Raw genomic sequence first — 16581 nt, forward strand, 5'->3', positions numbered from 1 at the left:
ATTTTTTTTTTTCCTAAATGGCTGTTATAGAGATGGCATTTCAACTCTCCAAAAATCAGACTGAGGCCAAGTGCTAACTAAAGCCACACACAGATAAATACTGGAAGCATTTCGAGACCAAATCTGAAATGCTGCACTTTAACAACTTCAGTGGCTTTCAATGGCTTTCTTATTTCTGCAAATCAATTTAGCTTGTCTAATATTACTAAAAATAATAATAAAAAGAGCTCTTGTACTTTATTCATTGGAGACATTGTCTGTTTTAACTATAGCAGCTATTTTATGATTGCTAAATAAAACCTTTTTAAACCCTTTTTTAAAGATTTTTGTTCCTTTTTACAAATTTAAGTTGTGTAAGAGGTCAGAGCTTTAAAAATGCAAATGTTTCCTTATTTAGATTGACAGATGACACAATCAGTGCCATTTAAAATAAACTCTTGGTCCTTTTTTTCTTTGTCGTAAACCCAGCGTGAGGAGCAGGTGTGTTGGGCTGTTTGTCAGTGTGAAGACAATTATCCAACCCTCCTAGTAAATAAAAGGAGGTCCGTAATAAGTCTTGTGCCACCCACCACAGAGGGAAAAAAAACCCATAGTAATATATATAATTTTTATTAAAAGAATAAGTTGTTGAATTGATAGATTGTGCAGCACGGAGCTAAAAGAGCTGCTATATAATACAGACAAAACATGGAGGCTGCATTGTTAGGTCGTAAAATGTGTTATAGCTTTTAATGTCGTTTGAAAATGATTCATTTTTTATACCACCTCTTCAATTGTTATCTTCTGCGTTTTAGTCTAGACTGCAGCAGAGCCATTATGGCTGCAGATCTCCGGCTGAACAGCACTTTGGCCACTCTGCGTTCCCGACAAAGAGACTGAGAGACAAATAGACCCTGAATGGAGCTCTGACACCATCCAAGCCAAGGAAACAGATGCTGGTGAAAGGTTTCAGGTCTATTTAGATTTAATTACGGGCACTCTAGAACGACCCTGTGCTTTTAAACGTGTCCTAATGACTTTATAGTGATCTGTTTTAGTCACATATAACCAAAATGAAACCATTTCATACAGTGTTTATTTATGTGATATTTGAAAGGATGATAAATGGTTACAGCTTCTGCTCTATAATAAAGAATTATTAAAGAATTGGCTGTTCTTGTGTGTTTGACGTCACTGCAAATCTCATCTAAAATGTTTTAAAAAGCAATAAAAAAGTTAAAAACATTATCACATAAACCTGAGTTTATTATAGAACTCATGGATTGACAGTAATAGGTTGTCAGACTTTATTTTATTATCCTTGCAGTTAGTAGTTTGTCTTTACGTTGTTCAGCTTTAAAGATAACTTCTCTGAATCTCCAGTGTCATCACTACCACTGATATAAAGTATTGGCTTCATATTGCGCAGGATTTGTGGTTAATACTTCCATCGTGAGTCATGTTTATGGCATTTTCTTTAGCTCTGTGGGTTTTCCTCTGATCATTACACCATCTTTGTTGCCCTTGTGTTGCATGTGTGTGCATGAATACCCAATATTTGACTACATCAGGGTGTCTGAAGCACTTAGGCACTTATCCTTTTTGACTCCCCCTCTCACATACACAGCCCAATCTCTGCCATAAGTGGGTGTCGTGTTCCCATAGAGCTCCTCCTGAACTTCCTGTCAGAGTTCAGGGGTTGCTGTGGCGGTGGAGTCTGGTATCAAAGCAGTCAGTCGAAAAATAAGACTTCTCTTTTTTTTTTTAATAACCAAATGAAAAATTTAAGCTGTTTTTAAAGGGTTTATATGCCCTAATATGAAATAAAATGTTGTTTTTTTGCTCAAGTTGAGTGTTGCTTTTGCAACTCATGAAAGACTTAAAGTATTTAATAAAGAAAGAAAGGCAAAAATGGAGAATTTAGCTATTTCTTGATTAGTCCAATCAGTTTTGCCTGATGCCTCAAACTAAATCCTGCGTGCCAGAGTTTTAATATTCCTCTAAAAAGATGAAAAACATTAGATATTTTTATGGTAAGCTGCAAGTAACCTCTGAAACATCGTGTGCAGAGTCGGGTGGCAAAAAACCTGATTATTTTATCCATCTTCTGTTGGAAGCAGAGAGATGAATTGATTTAAAAATTGTTCAAAGTCCTAATCCCAGTAGGACAATTGTTAATAAAGCTTTCACTTGTGTCAACCCATTAAAGTATGTTTCTGTTTCTGTTGGGCTTTAACCTTCAGTCGGAGAGTACAGGTTGAACAAAAGTCAGTAACATCCAGATCTCATAGCTGCGTTTCCCGCTTTAACTCTTTTCCTCCTTTCAGACAATAAACAATTCAAAACCAATTAAAACAATTGATCAATATCCCTGTGAAATGTTTGCATGTAAAAAGGCATCAATCACTTTTTAATGTTTTTAAAATTGACATAAATTGTGGCGCGCTCTGTGCTGTTTCTGTTGCATTTCCCATCCAATAACGGCGTTAGAGACACCTGCTGTAAGACTTAACTCAATAATGTTGACTTTCCTTTTTGTTTCCTCGTTTCTTTGCTTGAAGCTTCACAGCTGAAGTAACCAGCTCACTGTTATTTCTCCGTTTGTCTTTCAGATATTTCCAGGATTGCCTACTACACAGGTGAGTAGCTGACCCTCGAACAGCTGCTGCAGCTTTAAAAATAATATCATATTAATAGAAATCCAACCTGAAGCCTTCTTTTAGGTGGATTCTGATTTAATGTCATGCATTGTCTTTTCTGAATATAGTTACATATTATAAATTTTATTCAGAAGACAGAACTGAGTACACCTTTTTTATGTCAAATTATAAATTTGATATGTTTGAATTGTTTTTCAGATATAAAGCATAATTTACTGCTTGTTTTGGAAAAACAGTAGTTGTAGTTTGATAGTAATGATACTTTAACTCAGAGAGGAGGGGTTATGGATAGATTAGAAAGATGTGTGTTAAACAATAAAAGCAAAAATCAGAGTTAAAACTTTAAATGTTGAGTTGGTGTGTTGGTCCAGTTAGTCCAAAATAATGTTAAGTTCATGACACTTTAAAGAAGACAGTTGTATTCAGACACCTCTGCCTTTTAACCACATGTTTTTTCAACATGTGTGTGTGTATACGCCTGCATTACATAATTTATTATCAGGTTTAATATTCTGTGAGTCAGGAACTGAACTATTATAAGACCACCACAGATAGCTGGTGCATTATTACAGGTGACATATTTCCTCCCCTGCAAACCCAAGTTAGTCTCTAAAGGAGATATTTTCAGACATAAGAGGCCAAAACCAAACTGACAAATTGTTTTTTAGTAGATATAAACCAGGGGACCCAGAAGTTTCAGGAGTAGGAGGTTGACCCTCAACTGGGTGAAAATTTGAAACTTCAAACATCAGAAATGTATTTTCCTGCCATTTGGAACAAGACTGGGAGGGTGTTTGAAACATCCAAAATATAATTGGTTTTGGACTCTTACAGACAAATTACTGTTGCCTTTTACAAAAAGGTGATGTGTTTTGGTTTGAATATAATAATAATTATTATAATAATAATAATGTCAGTAATATGACCGCCTGACTGGGGATCTAATCTTAGTTATGCAGCGTAAGTTTAACTTTATGAAGCTTTTTCTTTCTTTCATTTATCGTCCCGTGTAATTATTTAATCAGAAGATGTATTTTTTCTTCTTAGTGCACCAAAACATTTGCTCTATTAAAGAATCTCTCTGGAATACGACTTGAGCTTAACAATAGTTAACGCCACCTGCGAGGAAGTACGGAAACAACAAAGGAAGTGTTTTCTGGAGAGGATGTTTAAATATACTCATTGTTTTTATATTTTATTTTCTGTTTATGAAGGGTAAGGTATTTATTTCTTCAGTTTAGCTCAGCTACAATAATTTGACTCATTAAAATAAAGTGTATGTGAGACCAAAGACTATATTGCAAATCATATGAATACAATGACTTTATCTTGATTTTTTTTTTTACCTTAAAGGCACTGAAATGCAGATTGTTTTCACAGAAATAATGACATCAAAATAACAGAGCCGAGGTTCAGACGCTGCATTTACATTTTGCGCTAAAAGTGATTATGTTCACAAGAGCAGAACAAAATAGTAAGAAAGAGACTTTTGGCTTGGCCCCAAAAAAGCTCTTCCCATTCTTGACAACATCCGGCCCTCGGACAAAAGACTTCCAATGGTCCACACACACACACACACACACACACATGCACACACTCCGCAAACCCCCTCCTTGCTCCAACCAGATTTTCATAACAATGGGGAATGCCTGGGATGGAGCACAAATAATGGGAAACCCACACGTGCACACTCATAAAAACACACGCTCGAATGACTGCTCAGTTTGGACGTCTGAAACACAAATAAATGTCGGATTTTCAATATGTTTCCATAACATACAGACGCTTGTTTGTACGTGTTTGGTTATATTTTAAAATGGCTACTGTGGTTGGCATGTGATGTCTGTTTGTAGTAACACTTATTGGTTGCATATCGGATTGATTTTGAGACCAAAAACTGAAAAAGGTAGTTTAAGTGGCCTTGATTGTGCATTTTAAGGTGTATTAGATTGATATAGATTGGGCTGCTATTGTTTTAACAAGGAGCTGCTTTCCTTCTAACTCTCGCTTGAATTATTTAGTTTTATTCTATGAAATCCTGTAGAAATGTTCTGTGAATGTGCATGTTTAGGTAATCTCATTTGGTGTCCATTTGAAGCAGGATTAGTGGAAAGTGTGGTGGTAGATTTGGAAACTGTAATCCCAGACAGTGCAGCTGTTGACAAAAGATTCAAAAAAAATTTTATGTCAACTTTTAGAGGACTGTGCTTACAGTGGGATTACCTGAGAAGCAGTTTAGCTCTTTTTAAAGTAAAGTTCACACCTTCATGTGTTTTCTTTTTTATCTCTTTAATAAATGCAGCAAATTCATCTGTGCTTTGTAGAATTGTGTTTTAACTTTTGCTAATAATAATTAAAGATGAGGGCTGTTCTGAGATCGGTGTCGTGAGCAGAAGGGGGAGTGGTTTTAATTGAATGAAGAGAACAGGATTAGCATATTAATAGTTTCTAGCTCCTCCAGCAGCCCCCCTCTGAAGCTCTCCGATTTCTCACTCAACTTTCAGCCAGTCGTGTTGCTCTGCCCTCGTTTTCCTCTCATTCACTTCGAAACAATCGCTGCGTTTCTCTTCGCCTCTGTCTCTGCTTCCTTTGTTTACCTGGCTCACTCTGTCCTCTCACTTTCTGTTTCCGACAGAAGACGCTAACTTCGTGTTTGTTTCTGAGCGAGAGCAGTAATTGTCTCTCCTCCTCTCTGACCACAAGCGAACAGAAAGTCCTCCGGATCAGCACTGGACGAGTCGGGATCTGCTTTGGAGCTTTTTGCTGAAGGAGAGCTTCTCTCATCAACTCGGGGACTTCAGATTGAAATAACCCCGTCTCTCCTGAGCAACAGTTGCTCGACATTTCCACGGCAACTCAGTAGCTATGGCGTGCAGGCACGAAGCAGATTTGGGGTGAGAGACAAACGATGTGTTTTCATCAGAAAGAGGTCGCTGAGGGAGAACCTAAGAAGTGGACAGAAAAAGACGAGGACAGAAGTCTGCGGATAAAAGTGACCTTATGACTCTGGATGTCTGTTTTGTCTTCAGCAACTTTGGATTGAAGGAAAAGATCGACAGGACAAGTTTTTGTGAATCTGAAACCGACTCACAAACTATTTATATTTATTTAGTTAGTTTTTTTTTCCCCTTTTCCTGGTCTTTTGTGGATTTTATCCTTTTGGAAATAATAGTTTGAAAACCTAACCGGAACGTGAGAGATATATTTTTCTTTCAAGCCTGTCTGAGTGAGAGGCTGGATTATGTAAGAGTTTTCTGCCAGTTGTTATCGGGATCTCGGTGTGTTTATTTGCTTGACTTCTGCACACGGGAAGTTTGGCGTGTGTGCGATGCGAGGCTGCGAAGCAGCGAGTTGCCTCTCTGTCCTCGGTGCAGACAGGCACAGAAAAGGGCAGACATGCGTTTCCATGGCGATGAGCGGCTGTAGCCCATTCCCCATGTGCTGGGTCCGAGGTATGAACGAAATCTCCTTAAAGCGCTCACACACACACACACACAGAAACCAGACAGGAGGAACGTAAAACAACTCCTTATACTGTGACATCTGACTCCATGGGAACTGACTTGGTGTTCAGCCAAAGCTACCATTGGTTTCCTGTGCTCATATACTGTATGTCTGAGTGTGTGTGTGTCTGTGTGTGTGTGTGGGTGGGTGTGTGCTCTCTCCACCCCTCTCAGGTGTAATTACCTACTAAAACATATCCATTTTCTTTTAATGGAGAAGAAGCACAGGAAGGACAGAAAGCAGAAAAATGAAACTTGATTCTTTAAGGGTTTTTTTCTTGACAACAGCACACATGTACACTTGCACACGGTCATAACTAAGGGATTTCTTTTTGTTCATTTCCAGCAAGTTGCCATGAAATTACAGGAAGTGTGTCGGTGTCAGAGCCTCTGATTTAGGACAAAATGGCAGCCTGTGGTGCATTGTCTTCTCTGTCCTCTACACACACACGGATTTGCTTTCATAATGAGACATGACCCTGACTGTGCTGCTCGTTCTTTATTTCTTTGTCTGGGATCTTATTGTTCATTGTCTTTTATCTTCCCAAAGAACAACACATGGAGAATGGATACTTGCTGTACAAAGTTTGCGTCAAACAGGACAGGAAGGGCTTAGTGGAAAATGGGACCGAGGAGGATTCGATTGTGCGACATTAGAGGTGTAACAGTCTGAAGAGCGAGAAGGGAGGCCCTACACCAAGATACAAACAATGACTGATTAGTAGATTTGATAGCAATTGTGTGACAACATTTACTTGAGGAGTCATTGTTGAGGTGCAAAGAGTTACTTCAGTGTTGTTATTCTTCACTTTTGTCCGCTACAAACTAAAACAACCAATCATTTAAAGGGATAATCTGTTTCTTTTCAGTGAAGATTTGTTCCACTTTTCTAATTGAGTTGTTTTTGTTGTTCTCTTCTTTGCTCTGCAGAATATGACAGACACCTAGCAGCGGCAGTGTCAGCAGGTAAAACCATGGCGACGGCCTACCTGGAGCCCAACCTGAACCACGCCCTCCTCGGAGGCGCCAAGTCCCAACTGAGCGCGGGGGTATCGGACCGGACCATGGCTGGCCCCGTGGACCGGGTTCTGAAAGTCTTCCATCACTTTGAGACCAACACTGAACAAAGCTTCTGGTCTTCCAATGTCAGATACGGAGATGCAACTGATGTCAGGGTGAGAAGACACAACTCTCAACTTTGTCTCCATATATGGGTTAAAAATTGATTAACAGCACAGATGGCTGATATCTTTGTGGGATTTTGTACCAACATGTTGGACCGTGCTCTTTTATTATCATAAAAACACATATTTAAGTAAAGTTTTTCTTTTTACATGGTGTTTATTCCATAAAGAAGAATTCAGCAGTTCAATGTCAAAACTCATTGAAGGTACTCTGGTTGAAGAGTGAGATGTAATACTCAGTATTAACAACCTTAAACTGAAGTAAACAACCTCCGCAGTGATGTGTGGTGTTTGTAACTGTCCCCAGGCTTTCTGAGTTACAGTTCACACTCAGCTGTAGTATCAAAAGTGATTTCTTTCTTTATTTTTTTACTGTTTATCTTCAGCTCAAGGAAAAAGGAAGCAACACAACGAGAGTAACCTAAGGGGCCATTTTTGATGTTTGTGTGTACCAGTGTTGTGGCATGCTTTTAATTTCAACCGTGACGCAGAAACTTCCCAGCGCAGCTTAAATTGTTAGCGGTTTGTCACAGCAACTATCCTCTCCTCTATTCTCCTCTCATCCCTCTCTTGTTCAGTATGTAGGTCAGACCCCCTGGCCTTTTAGATGGCAACGCACATGGTTCTTTGAGCATTATTGTGGTCGTCTGATGTCTGCCAACTTGTTTGGGTGGGAACATAATGCTAAATCGCTTGGAGTCACCTAGACACGCTCAAACACACACTCCTTGACCTGATGGAAAATGTCATATGTAAACGCAAACAGTGTTGGTGGAGCAGGCGGCCTAAATGTCTTCTTTATTTATTTTTTACCTCTGATTGTGTATTTTTTTTTTAACTTTATGTATAAGTTGGACTGCTGCATGTACAGGCTCCATTAAAAACAAAAGTAATCTCACTTTTTATTCAGTTTCTTCCTTTTATTTCTCTTTGAATGCAGGGGATCATCCAGAAGATTCTGGACATCCACAAAGTGCGCTGGACTTCGTGTTTCGGCCTTCGCCTCAGCAGCAGCCAATCCAGAGACCAGGTGCACTGGCTCCACCCAGATATGGGCGTGTCTCACATCAGAGAGAAATATGAACAAGCTCGGCCCAACGATGAGTGGAGGTGAGACGACTCCAGGGGCTTCTGTGTTTGAGTTCATCATCAGCCACTGCAATCATGCAACATTCATTTACCACAAATAATATTTACCTAATCTGTAAATCAGGCCTGTCAAAGTCCTATTAAACATGGTCCTGTTAAAGGGCCTATCGGGAATTTTTAATTTTAGATAAAGGTTTAAATTCACCATGGCTTTCCAACATATGTCAAGTTATTCATACAGAAATTGAAATTACTCCCCTCCCCCAAGAAATAATATATAAACTTTAAAACAAATAGCTCGTTGATTGAAGTTATATCTGACATCTTCACTACAAGTACTTCCAGAAGTGTTCGACTGGCCTTATTTAGACGTTCTTAGGTGCTTTTTCCACATCAAAATCAAATGGATTACTAGAAAATAAAAATTCTGTTTTCTAGGCTTCAAAGTTGGCTCGTTGCTGTGTGAGGTTTGTGTGTAGGCTTTGTAGTTTACTAAAGTCATATTAAAACATTACAACTTCTTACATATTTATTTAATATCCCACAGACATTCTTGTTCAAAATCTCATTTTCTTGATATCATTTATCTCAAAGGTGTTTCTGCCACATCGGCTACTAACATTGTGTAAGTGTGTGGTACAAGAGTTGTTTAGAAAAGTGTGTTGAATGTCTCCAGTAGATATCCAAAACTTTTTTTAGGTCTCTTTTTACCTCGCAGTTGTCATCTGTCAGATGCGTCTTAACCAATGAAACTCAAAAGGCTGATAACTTTTCTTGGTGGATTTTACTTCAAATTCTAGAAAGTTTTCTGTGTAAGTTGAGAATAAGGCCAAAGAGTTTCTGAAAAGCACTTTTCACCCAAAAAAAATTGAGATTTTGCTTTGTAAACAAGTTTCCTGATTTGATTCGATAGGACTTTTTTTTGACTTTGCAAATCCAGTCAAAGTCACCATTTCAGAAAACAGACAGCCTCAGCAGTTTGTCGCTTCGACTCTGAAGTCACTGCTGTGATTTACTGCGAGCAGCATCAAGATAAATAACGCAACCTGTCTGTTTTGTGGCCGTGTGTGTGTGCGGTGCAGAGTGGCTGTCCTGGCAGGGCAGCTTGAATGTTAAGGGTGGAAGTAAATATATTACCTTTTATTGTGGCAGTCTGGGCGCTAATGCTATTGTGGGGAGGAGACTTCTTTTGCTGTGGACATAAAGAGACAGAGAGACGACCAGATGTCTGCTTTGTCTGACTAAATCAACAACTCTTCGTGTGTCTGAGGCTGTCTCTAATATACTGGTTTTACAATCACTGCCCCATCTGCATTTTTAATCCTTCTCAAGTCTTATTTTCTGATTCTTTTGCTGATCTAGTTGTCCTTGCTTTTGTAAAATTGTTTTGTCTCTTTTTCTGGTCGTCCTCACAAAGTCGGAGCCTGTGCTTTCTCATTATAGATGAGTTTGGACCATCTTTATTTTACAAAATTAATAAGAGGCACATGGTACTTGTTAAGTATTTACTGCAAATCTGTTCACTTGTGCTATATACCAAATTTCCCTGTAACAGCAAGTTTTTTAAAGGTAGAAAAGGAACTGGTTTCAGCTTTTTTGTGTTGTGTAGGTTAAGAAAATATGTTTAAACATTTTGATCATTGCCTTCTTTTTTTTTTGTTCTGTAGGTATGAGCTAAGGATCCGATATCTACCAAAAAACTTTGTGCAGCAGTTTACAGAAGACAAACCTTCACTGAACTGCTTCTACCACCAGGTGCTCAAACACTCAGATACACACCAACACACACACCTTAAACCAGCTGCCAGCACTGAGGCACATGGCTGCTCTGTGTGTGTGTGTGTGTGTGTGTTTGTCTTTGCATGATTGAAATCAGTAGGACTGTGTGTGACATTTGAATGTGAGAAATAAATGTTTTGATGAAATGTTGCTTTGCGACGTGTCTCCCAGGTGAAGAACGACTACATGACACAGTATGGAGACAAGGTGGAACAAGATGTAGCTCTCAAGTTGGGTTGCCTAGAAATCAGGTAAGTCGTGCTCCGAGTGATTACTGAAGACTCAACTTCTCTTTACAAAGATTTCCAGCTGTTTGATTTATTGTTGGAGTCTTTCTGTTTGTCTTACAATCCCTGCCAACATTAGTCAGTATTTGCTATTCATTATTCAAAGCAGCAGACCTTTTTTTTCTCAGTTTGGCTTCTCTGTTTTTCCCGTAAGCAGATTGAACACAGTTTAAAACATTTTACTGAAAAACAAAACTGCTAACATGTCAGAGGATCTGATCTCGATTTCTCTCTGGGTTTTTTTCTTGTTTCCAGGAGGTTTTTCAAAGAGATGAGAGGAAACGCTCTGGACAAGAAATCCAACTATGAACTATTGGAGTAAGTATTTTCTTTATGAGAGAAGATAACCAACCGCACAGCGCAGTTTTGTTTCTTCCTTTTCCTCCAACCCAAAACAACACCCCATTTTATCTGGAAACATATTTTGTAACCAGCTGTCAGGGTCACAGGCCTCATAAAAATAGTCACATTAGCTTTATTTCTGTCTTTCCTGGAACTACGAGTAAAAAAAACAAAAAACTGTTGTATATAATGAAGGTCATTAAAAGTTTATAAATCTCCAAGTGTTGTTCAGACCAGTTTCTGTCCAACTGGGATTTGAAATGTTGCTGCAGTGATGGCGTTAAAGAGGAAGCTTTAAAGACCCAGCTATTTGCACTCATCTTTTTGTTCTCGTGTTGTCCCACTGTGGACTCCTTTTAACAATGGGTCCTCAGTGAGGAATGAGCAAACTGAGGTCTCTAACATGTTCTGATTCTAATGAGCCGCCCTCTTATATTCAAGTCTTTTTGAAGATCAGCCTAACGAGCTTTCCAATTAACTGGGATGAATGCCCACTGTCTCTTTGCTGGTATTTCTTTATCTCTTTGTGTTTACTCAGTTCTTTCCTCACATCCTAGATTTCTGCCCGTTTTTCCTCTTGTGTTGCTGACCTGTTTTTTTTCTTCTTCCATAAATCTCTTGCTCTCTCTCTCTCTCTCTCTCTCTCTCTCTCTCTCTCTCTCTCTCTCTTTCTCTGTCTCTCTTTCTCTGTCTCTCTGCTGATTGGGAAAATATGTTGTGTCATGCATATTTTAAACCAGAGGAAGCGTAGAGAGAAAGTGCCGTTCGGAGCCTGATGCTGCAAGCTGAGGAGCTGCTGGGCCTCAGACGACTGTGTTGGCCCACGGTGCCAATCCATTTGACTTTTACCGAATTCACTAATATTGTTTGTTATTGCTTCTAATCAAATTCGGTGGCCAAGCCGCAGCTGTTAATTGGTGCAGCAGCTCCTGCAGGCTGAAGGAAACCTCTGTTACCGCACATAAAACAAAGATCTGTCTCTAAAGTGCTCTGAACCATCAGGATCTCAGGCACTTAAAGTAACAAGACTTAGACTCTCAGTGGGAGTACCAGTGAAAGAACGGCCACTGTTAACTTTCGAAACGTCCTTGAGCCAGGACCCTGAATGCCACATCTCCCTGGATTCGCTCATTGGTGCTTGAGTGCACAAAAATGTGCTGCATTTATGGCATAAAAACTGCTGAAGGAATGTTTGTGTGAGAACCACAATGTTAAGTGTTGTGTATGTTAATAAAGTGCCATTTAGTTAAGGTTTTGCAAGTGGTTCTGAGGTTAAATGTCTATTTAGCCCCAAAGAGATACTTGTATGTGTTGAGTTCAGTGTGTGTAAGTAAATGGCTGCTTTATTTAGAATAACAAAGTAGTGCACTGTTGAGTCAGATCTATTATTATTATTATTATTTCTTTTCAATTGAAGCCAACTTGGATGTTTATCATGACTGTGAAATACAGTGAAATCTTCGAGGCAAAACTGGAATATTATTTCCATTTTCCCTGCACTTTTACTCACTTTTGCAGCCCCACAAACATTGCAGCAACAGAGAAGGAATACAGATTTGCTTTAATTATGTTGCATCTTTAAGTCTTATTTTCCCGACACAGTGAAACAACTTTTGTAAATCTTCACTTGCAGATCAGACACCAGGATCTAACAACACTCCGTACACGCGGGCAGTCAGCTGGACATAGATTGGCTGATTTGAGAGGCTATTTGTCAGAGCCTATTTTTTAACATGAATGATCAAGTGTTCTTGGAAAGAAAACCTCTGGTTGGTGCCCTATTTGTGCCAGCTTAGCTGCATTTAGATTGCAGCTCAAACACTATTAAACAGGTTTTTCTGCTCAGTTTGACCCAGGCATCGAAATAAGAATGACTTGTCTGTGGATGCGATGGCAGAAGTTCAGATTTGTGCTGTGTTGAACCAAACATTCATTACTTCATTATAAAATGTCTCAAAAAAGCATTCAAACATGGCAGCAGCATTTCCAGTTCTCATGAGATGGTTTGAATGTGTTTAATGTCTGGAATCATGTATAGTCGTGGCTTTCATTTTGATGTAGATCATATTTTCATGGACAAACTCTCAAACATGACCGGTGTAAATCGTTGATATAAGACTAAATGATACATCTTCATTAGTTGCAACAGAATTGTCATGTGGAGCATAAATCTGTTCACATTCTGATGCCGGGCCTTAAAGCCTAAAGACTTGTTTTTTTGGCTTATAGGCTTTGTTTAAATGTAATTCCTTTATTATCTTATCTTAGGGTAAACATATTCTACTGCTTGGAACTGTGTCTGAGGTTTTTATGATGCTGTTATATTGATTTAAGATGTGACCTTTGGTGGAGAAACATGAGGTAGAAAAGATGACGTAACCTCCCGGCTTTGCACATTTCCTCCTTCTGCAGTACTCATCTTTTCCTCAGAGGAGTATGAGTCATTAGTTAGCTTCCTGTTAAAGCTCTGATCTTAATATCACTGAGCCCCCCCTCATTCCCTCCCTTTCTGCTTTCTCTGTTTTTGTTTCAACCCATCTTTTAGGAGAATATTAGCGAAACCCTGCAGTCAGCATGCTCTCAGTATTTTGTTTTCTGTTCCGTTGCCCCGTTTGAAACTGTTGCTTGTAAAATCTTAGTAGAGTGAAACGGGCTGCTGAGATCAGATAAACAGAGGAATATTTGCCAATTAGCATTCCTCATTTTAATTACAGCACGGCAAACATTCTGATCTCTATCTCCCCATTTTTCTTCCTTTCAGGAAAGACGTTGGTTTGAGGCGGTTCTTCCCGAAAGATCTGTTGGACTCAGTCAAGGTAAGATGACAAGGAGAGTATTGTTCCTGAACTGGCTAAAACAAAGACCCTGTTCTCTTTTTGAATTTCGAACTAATTGGGAAAGAAAAAGCCCAGAGGTTTCTGGTGAACAGCTTGGTTTCTTCTGTTCTGACTGAATAGTGGACTCTTGACACTCAGCAGCTGGTGTCGCAGTGCTCCATCTGTTCCACTGGAGCAACTCGGCTACCAGAGCGGGTTTTATGGGCAGCTTTCTGCTATGAGGAAAGTCTTCTCAAAACCCCATTTTAACATGTGTTACCTTATCCTCTGTCAGACCCAAAGTTGCCTAGCACAGAGAAATAGAGACTGTACAAAACCCACAAAAAGAGTCGAGTGAAACTTTAGCAGATCAGCCGGTGAATATTAGATCCGTGGAAAAAAATTACAAAGGCAATATAAAGTTGTGTCAATAAGTTTGATGAGTCAATTTTCTTACAGTTGGTTAATTTAGTATTTATCATCAAAAATCAAAGGTTACAATGAAATGTGCAACAAAATATTCAGTTTCTGTGATGGCGATCTCGCATGATAAATAAACGGCATCTTTAGAATAGAAAACATCCATTTGGATGGATTTTGGTTGTGTGCGACTGTGTGGCTGTATGCGTTTGCACAGCGAGCAGTGTCAGTGATAAATTTACGGCACGCGTTTACGGGGAGGATCTGGGGTGTGCGTGCGTGTTTCAGAAAAACGACCCTAAAAGGTCTTGATGTCAGCAGGCGGGGAGACAGATGCTCTGCAGAGGGCGAGAGACTGCGATTGTGCGCGTTTGCATGTGTATATTGTGTGTTTGTGACCCCCTAGGTCACGGTTAAACCCACTTTTTCTTTTCCAACAATGAGAAGGGGAGGAGGAGGTGTCAGCGTGCTTCTCCTTCTGTCAGTCAAGTCCTTCTGACTCCCCTCTCATCAGCTGCATCAGGCATCCTCCTCTTCCTTTAAAGGCTGCTTGGATGAAGAAGTGTACTGCGACAAGCAAACATTGATAAATTCACAAGTTTGACAGATCAAGAATGTCTGCACTGATGTTGTATGTAAGCAGACACCTATCTGTGTCACAGTATAAAATACATGACAGAGTGGATTAATTCAAGGGCAGAAAAGTCATAGAATCAATAATTTATGTTCAAAATATAAGTTTAAAGGGGTGAGTTATTAGTCAACAGAAGGATTTCTGTTCTTTTTTACACCAAACACGCAGTGTGAAGACATTTTTGTTGACTGCTTAGTTAACTGAGAAACTATTAAAAAAATTAAAGTCTAATGAAAAAAGAAAAATCTTGGTTGTAGAGTTTGCTTTTCCCTGTCTTTGCAGTTTTTGCATGTGCTACAATAGTACAGATACTAAACTTTCAATGTTCAATTTATTGTTTATTTCAAAAATAAATCTAGTAATTAGTTTAGCTCAAAGTTAGATCCTACATTTATTTTGTCACATATCCAAAAACATGACAAGCTGAAACAAGCAAATATGATATAAATGATTAAAAAGGTTTGTATTAGGAATAGGAAAATGACAGATAACATCTTTATAATTCACCCGTTTAATGACTGATTAATTGTTTTAAGCAGTTGTGGCCGTGTCAATGAAATGAAACATTTCTGCTAATTTTTTTCCGTGTACACACACGTACATGCGTTGATGTGTGCGCACGTCAGAGAAACGGAGCACAGCTGTCATTTAGGTTTCTGTCGTTCACTCTTCTGAAAGAGAACCGTCGTCGTTTAATGGGATTATTCTCCCTCAATGGACTCTACTCGCACACACACACACACACACACTAAGCCCAGAGCAGATGGCCGTAGTAGTAAACAGTGACTTATGTTAGCTGTTATAAAGAGAAGAGTGTGTTCATTGGTATTGACGGGCCGGGCAGCAGGTTCAGTGAAGCTGACCTTTGGAGATCAAAGTTTGAACCGGCTCCAGCTTGTTCTGACAAGCTCGGCTCCCTGGTCAGATGAACAGCATATTGAAGCACTGTTGCATTGTGCGAAAGGAACCTATTGTGCTGCTTTTTATTATTGCCATTTGCGCTCATCAGCCACAACATTAAAACCACCTGCCTTCTTTGCGTTGCCAGAACTCTGCCATGTCAGGGCATAAACACAAACACCTCTAAAGGGCTTTTCCACCAGGATGATTTGGGACCTTTGAGCTGGATGTTGGAGTAGATTGTGTTTTTGTCAGCTCAGACCATACAGGCTTAGTCAAACTGGTATCTTGGGAGTATTAAGGTTACTATAATGCGCTCTTATTGTCCTGCTGGAGGAGGATGCTGTTTAAAGGGAGGATGTCTGGGTAAGATAATGGACCAGACTATGGGGTGTCAGCAAGGTGGCAGGAGTAGGAACTTATTTCAACATCCCTGTGTGAGCCTCGCTTACAATATGATGCCAAAATGACAAAATCTATTCCATCATGTCAATCAAATAAGTGGGAAGGAAGATTTTTTTCTTTAAAGTCCAAAACACAAACACGTGAAACCTGCCTGACTTTAGGCTGCAACAAAACACAGCTTCTATCAGAACACCCAAAGCAGACAGGATAAGAGCCCCGACGGGAATACGGAGGTGAAGATGAGCGCACGGCTGCTTGTGAAGTTCACCTACAGACATCCCGTCCTCCAAATAGAGCTTTCTATTTAAGGCAGTTCGTAAGAATTATCTTAAATAGGAAGATTTCAAAATGACCTTTAAAAGTGATGCAGTGATGATAAGAACTGTTGATGACCTCAAACTAAAAATATAACTTCAAACTGTGACTACGTATCACTTTACAGGTGCTGGTCATAAAATTAGAATATCATGAAAAAGTAGATTGATTTCAGTAATTCCATTTAAAAAGTGAAACTTGTATATTATATTCATACATTACATACAAACTCATATATTTCAAATGTTTATTTCATTTAATTTTGATG

At 39.2% G+C, this 16581-nt stretch overlaps 1 protein-coding gene across 7 annotated transcripts in view; it reads left to right on the top strand.

The window, feature by feature from the left end:
* Window positions 1–16581, top strand: part of ptk2aa (protein tyrosine kinase 2aa) — a 56121-nt gene that overhangs the window by 14022 nt on the left and 25518 nt on the right. For 2 of the 7 annotated variants that reach the window (XM_037975641.1, XM_037975640.1), the window contains exons 2-8: window positions 2592–2618; window positions 7073–7317; window positions 8267–8436; window positions 10083–10170; window positions 10366–10445; window positions 10737–10799; window positions 13585–13639. In XM_037975641.1, coding sequence (XP_037831569.1) covers window positions 7117–7317; window positions 8267–8436; window positions 10083–10170; window positions 10366–10445; window positions 10737–10799; window positions 13585–13639 — 657 coding nt within the window. In that variant the 5' untranslated portion in view covers window positions 2592–2618; window positions 7073–7116. Of the gene's footprint in view, window positions 1–2591; window positions 2619–5132; window positions 6092–7072; window positions 7318–8266; window positions 8441–10082; window positions 10171–10365; window positions 10446–10736; window positions 10800–13584; window positions 13640–16581 lie in introns of those variants that run through there. The other 5 variants (XM_037975639.1, XM_037975638.1, XM_017423826.3 and 2 more) reach the window with 4 other exon arrangements.

The sequence above is a fragment of the Kryptolebias marmoratus genome, linkage group LG5 (genome assembly GCF_001649575.2).
Source record: "Kryptolebias marmoratus isolate JLee-2015 linkage group LG5, ASM164957v2, whole genome shotgun sequence".
Taxonomy (NCBI): Eukaryota; Metazoa; Chordata; class Actinopteri; order Cyprinodontiformes; family Rivulidae; genus Kryptolebias; species Kryptolebias marmoratus.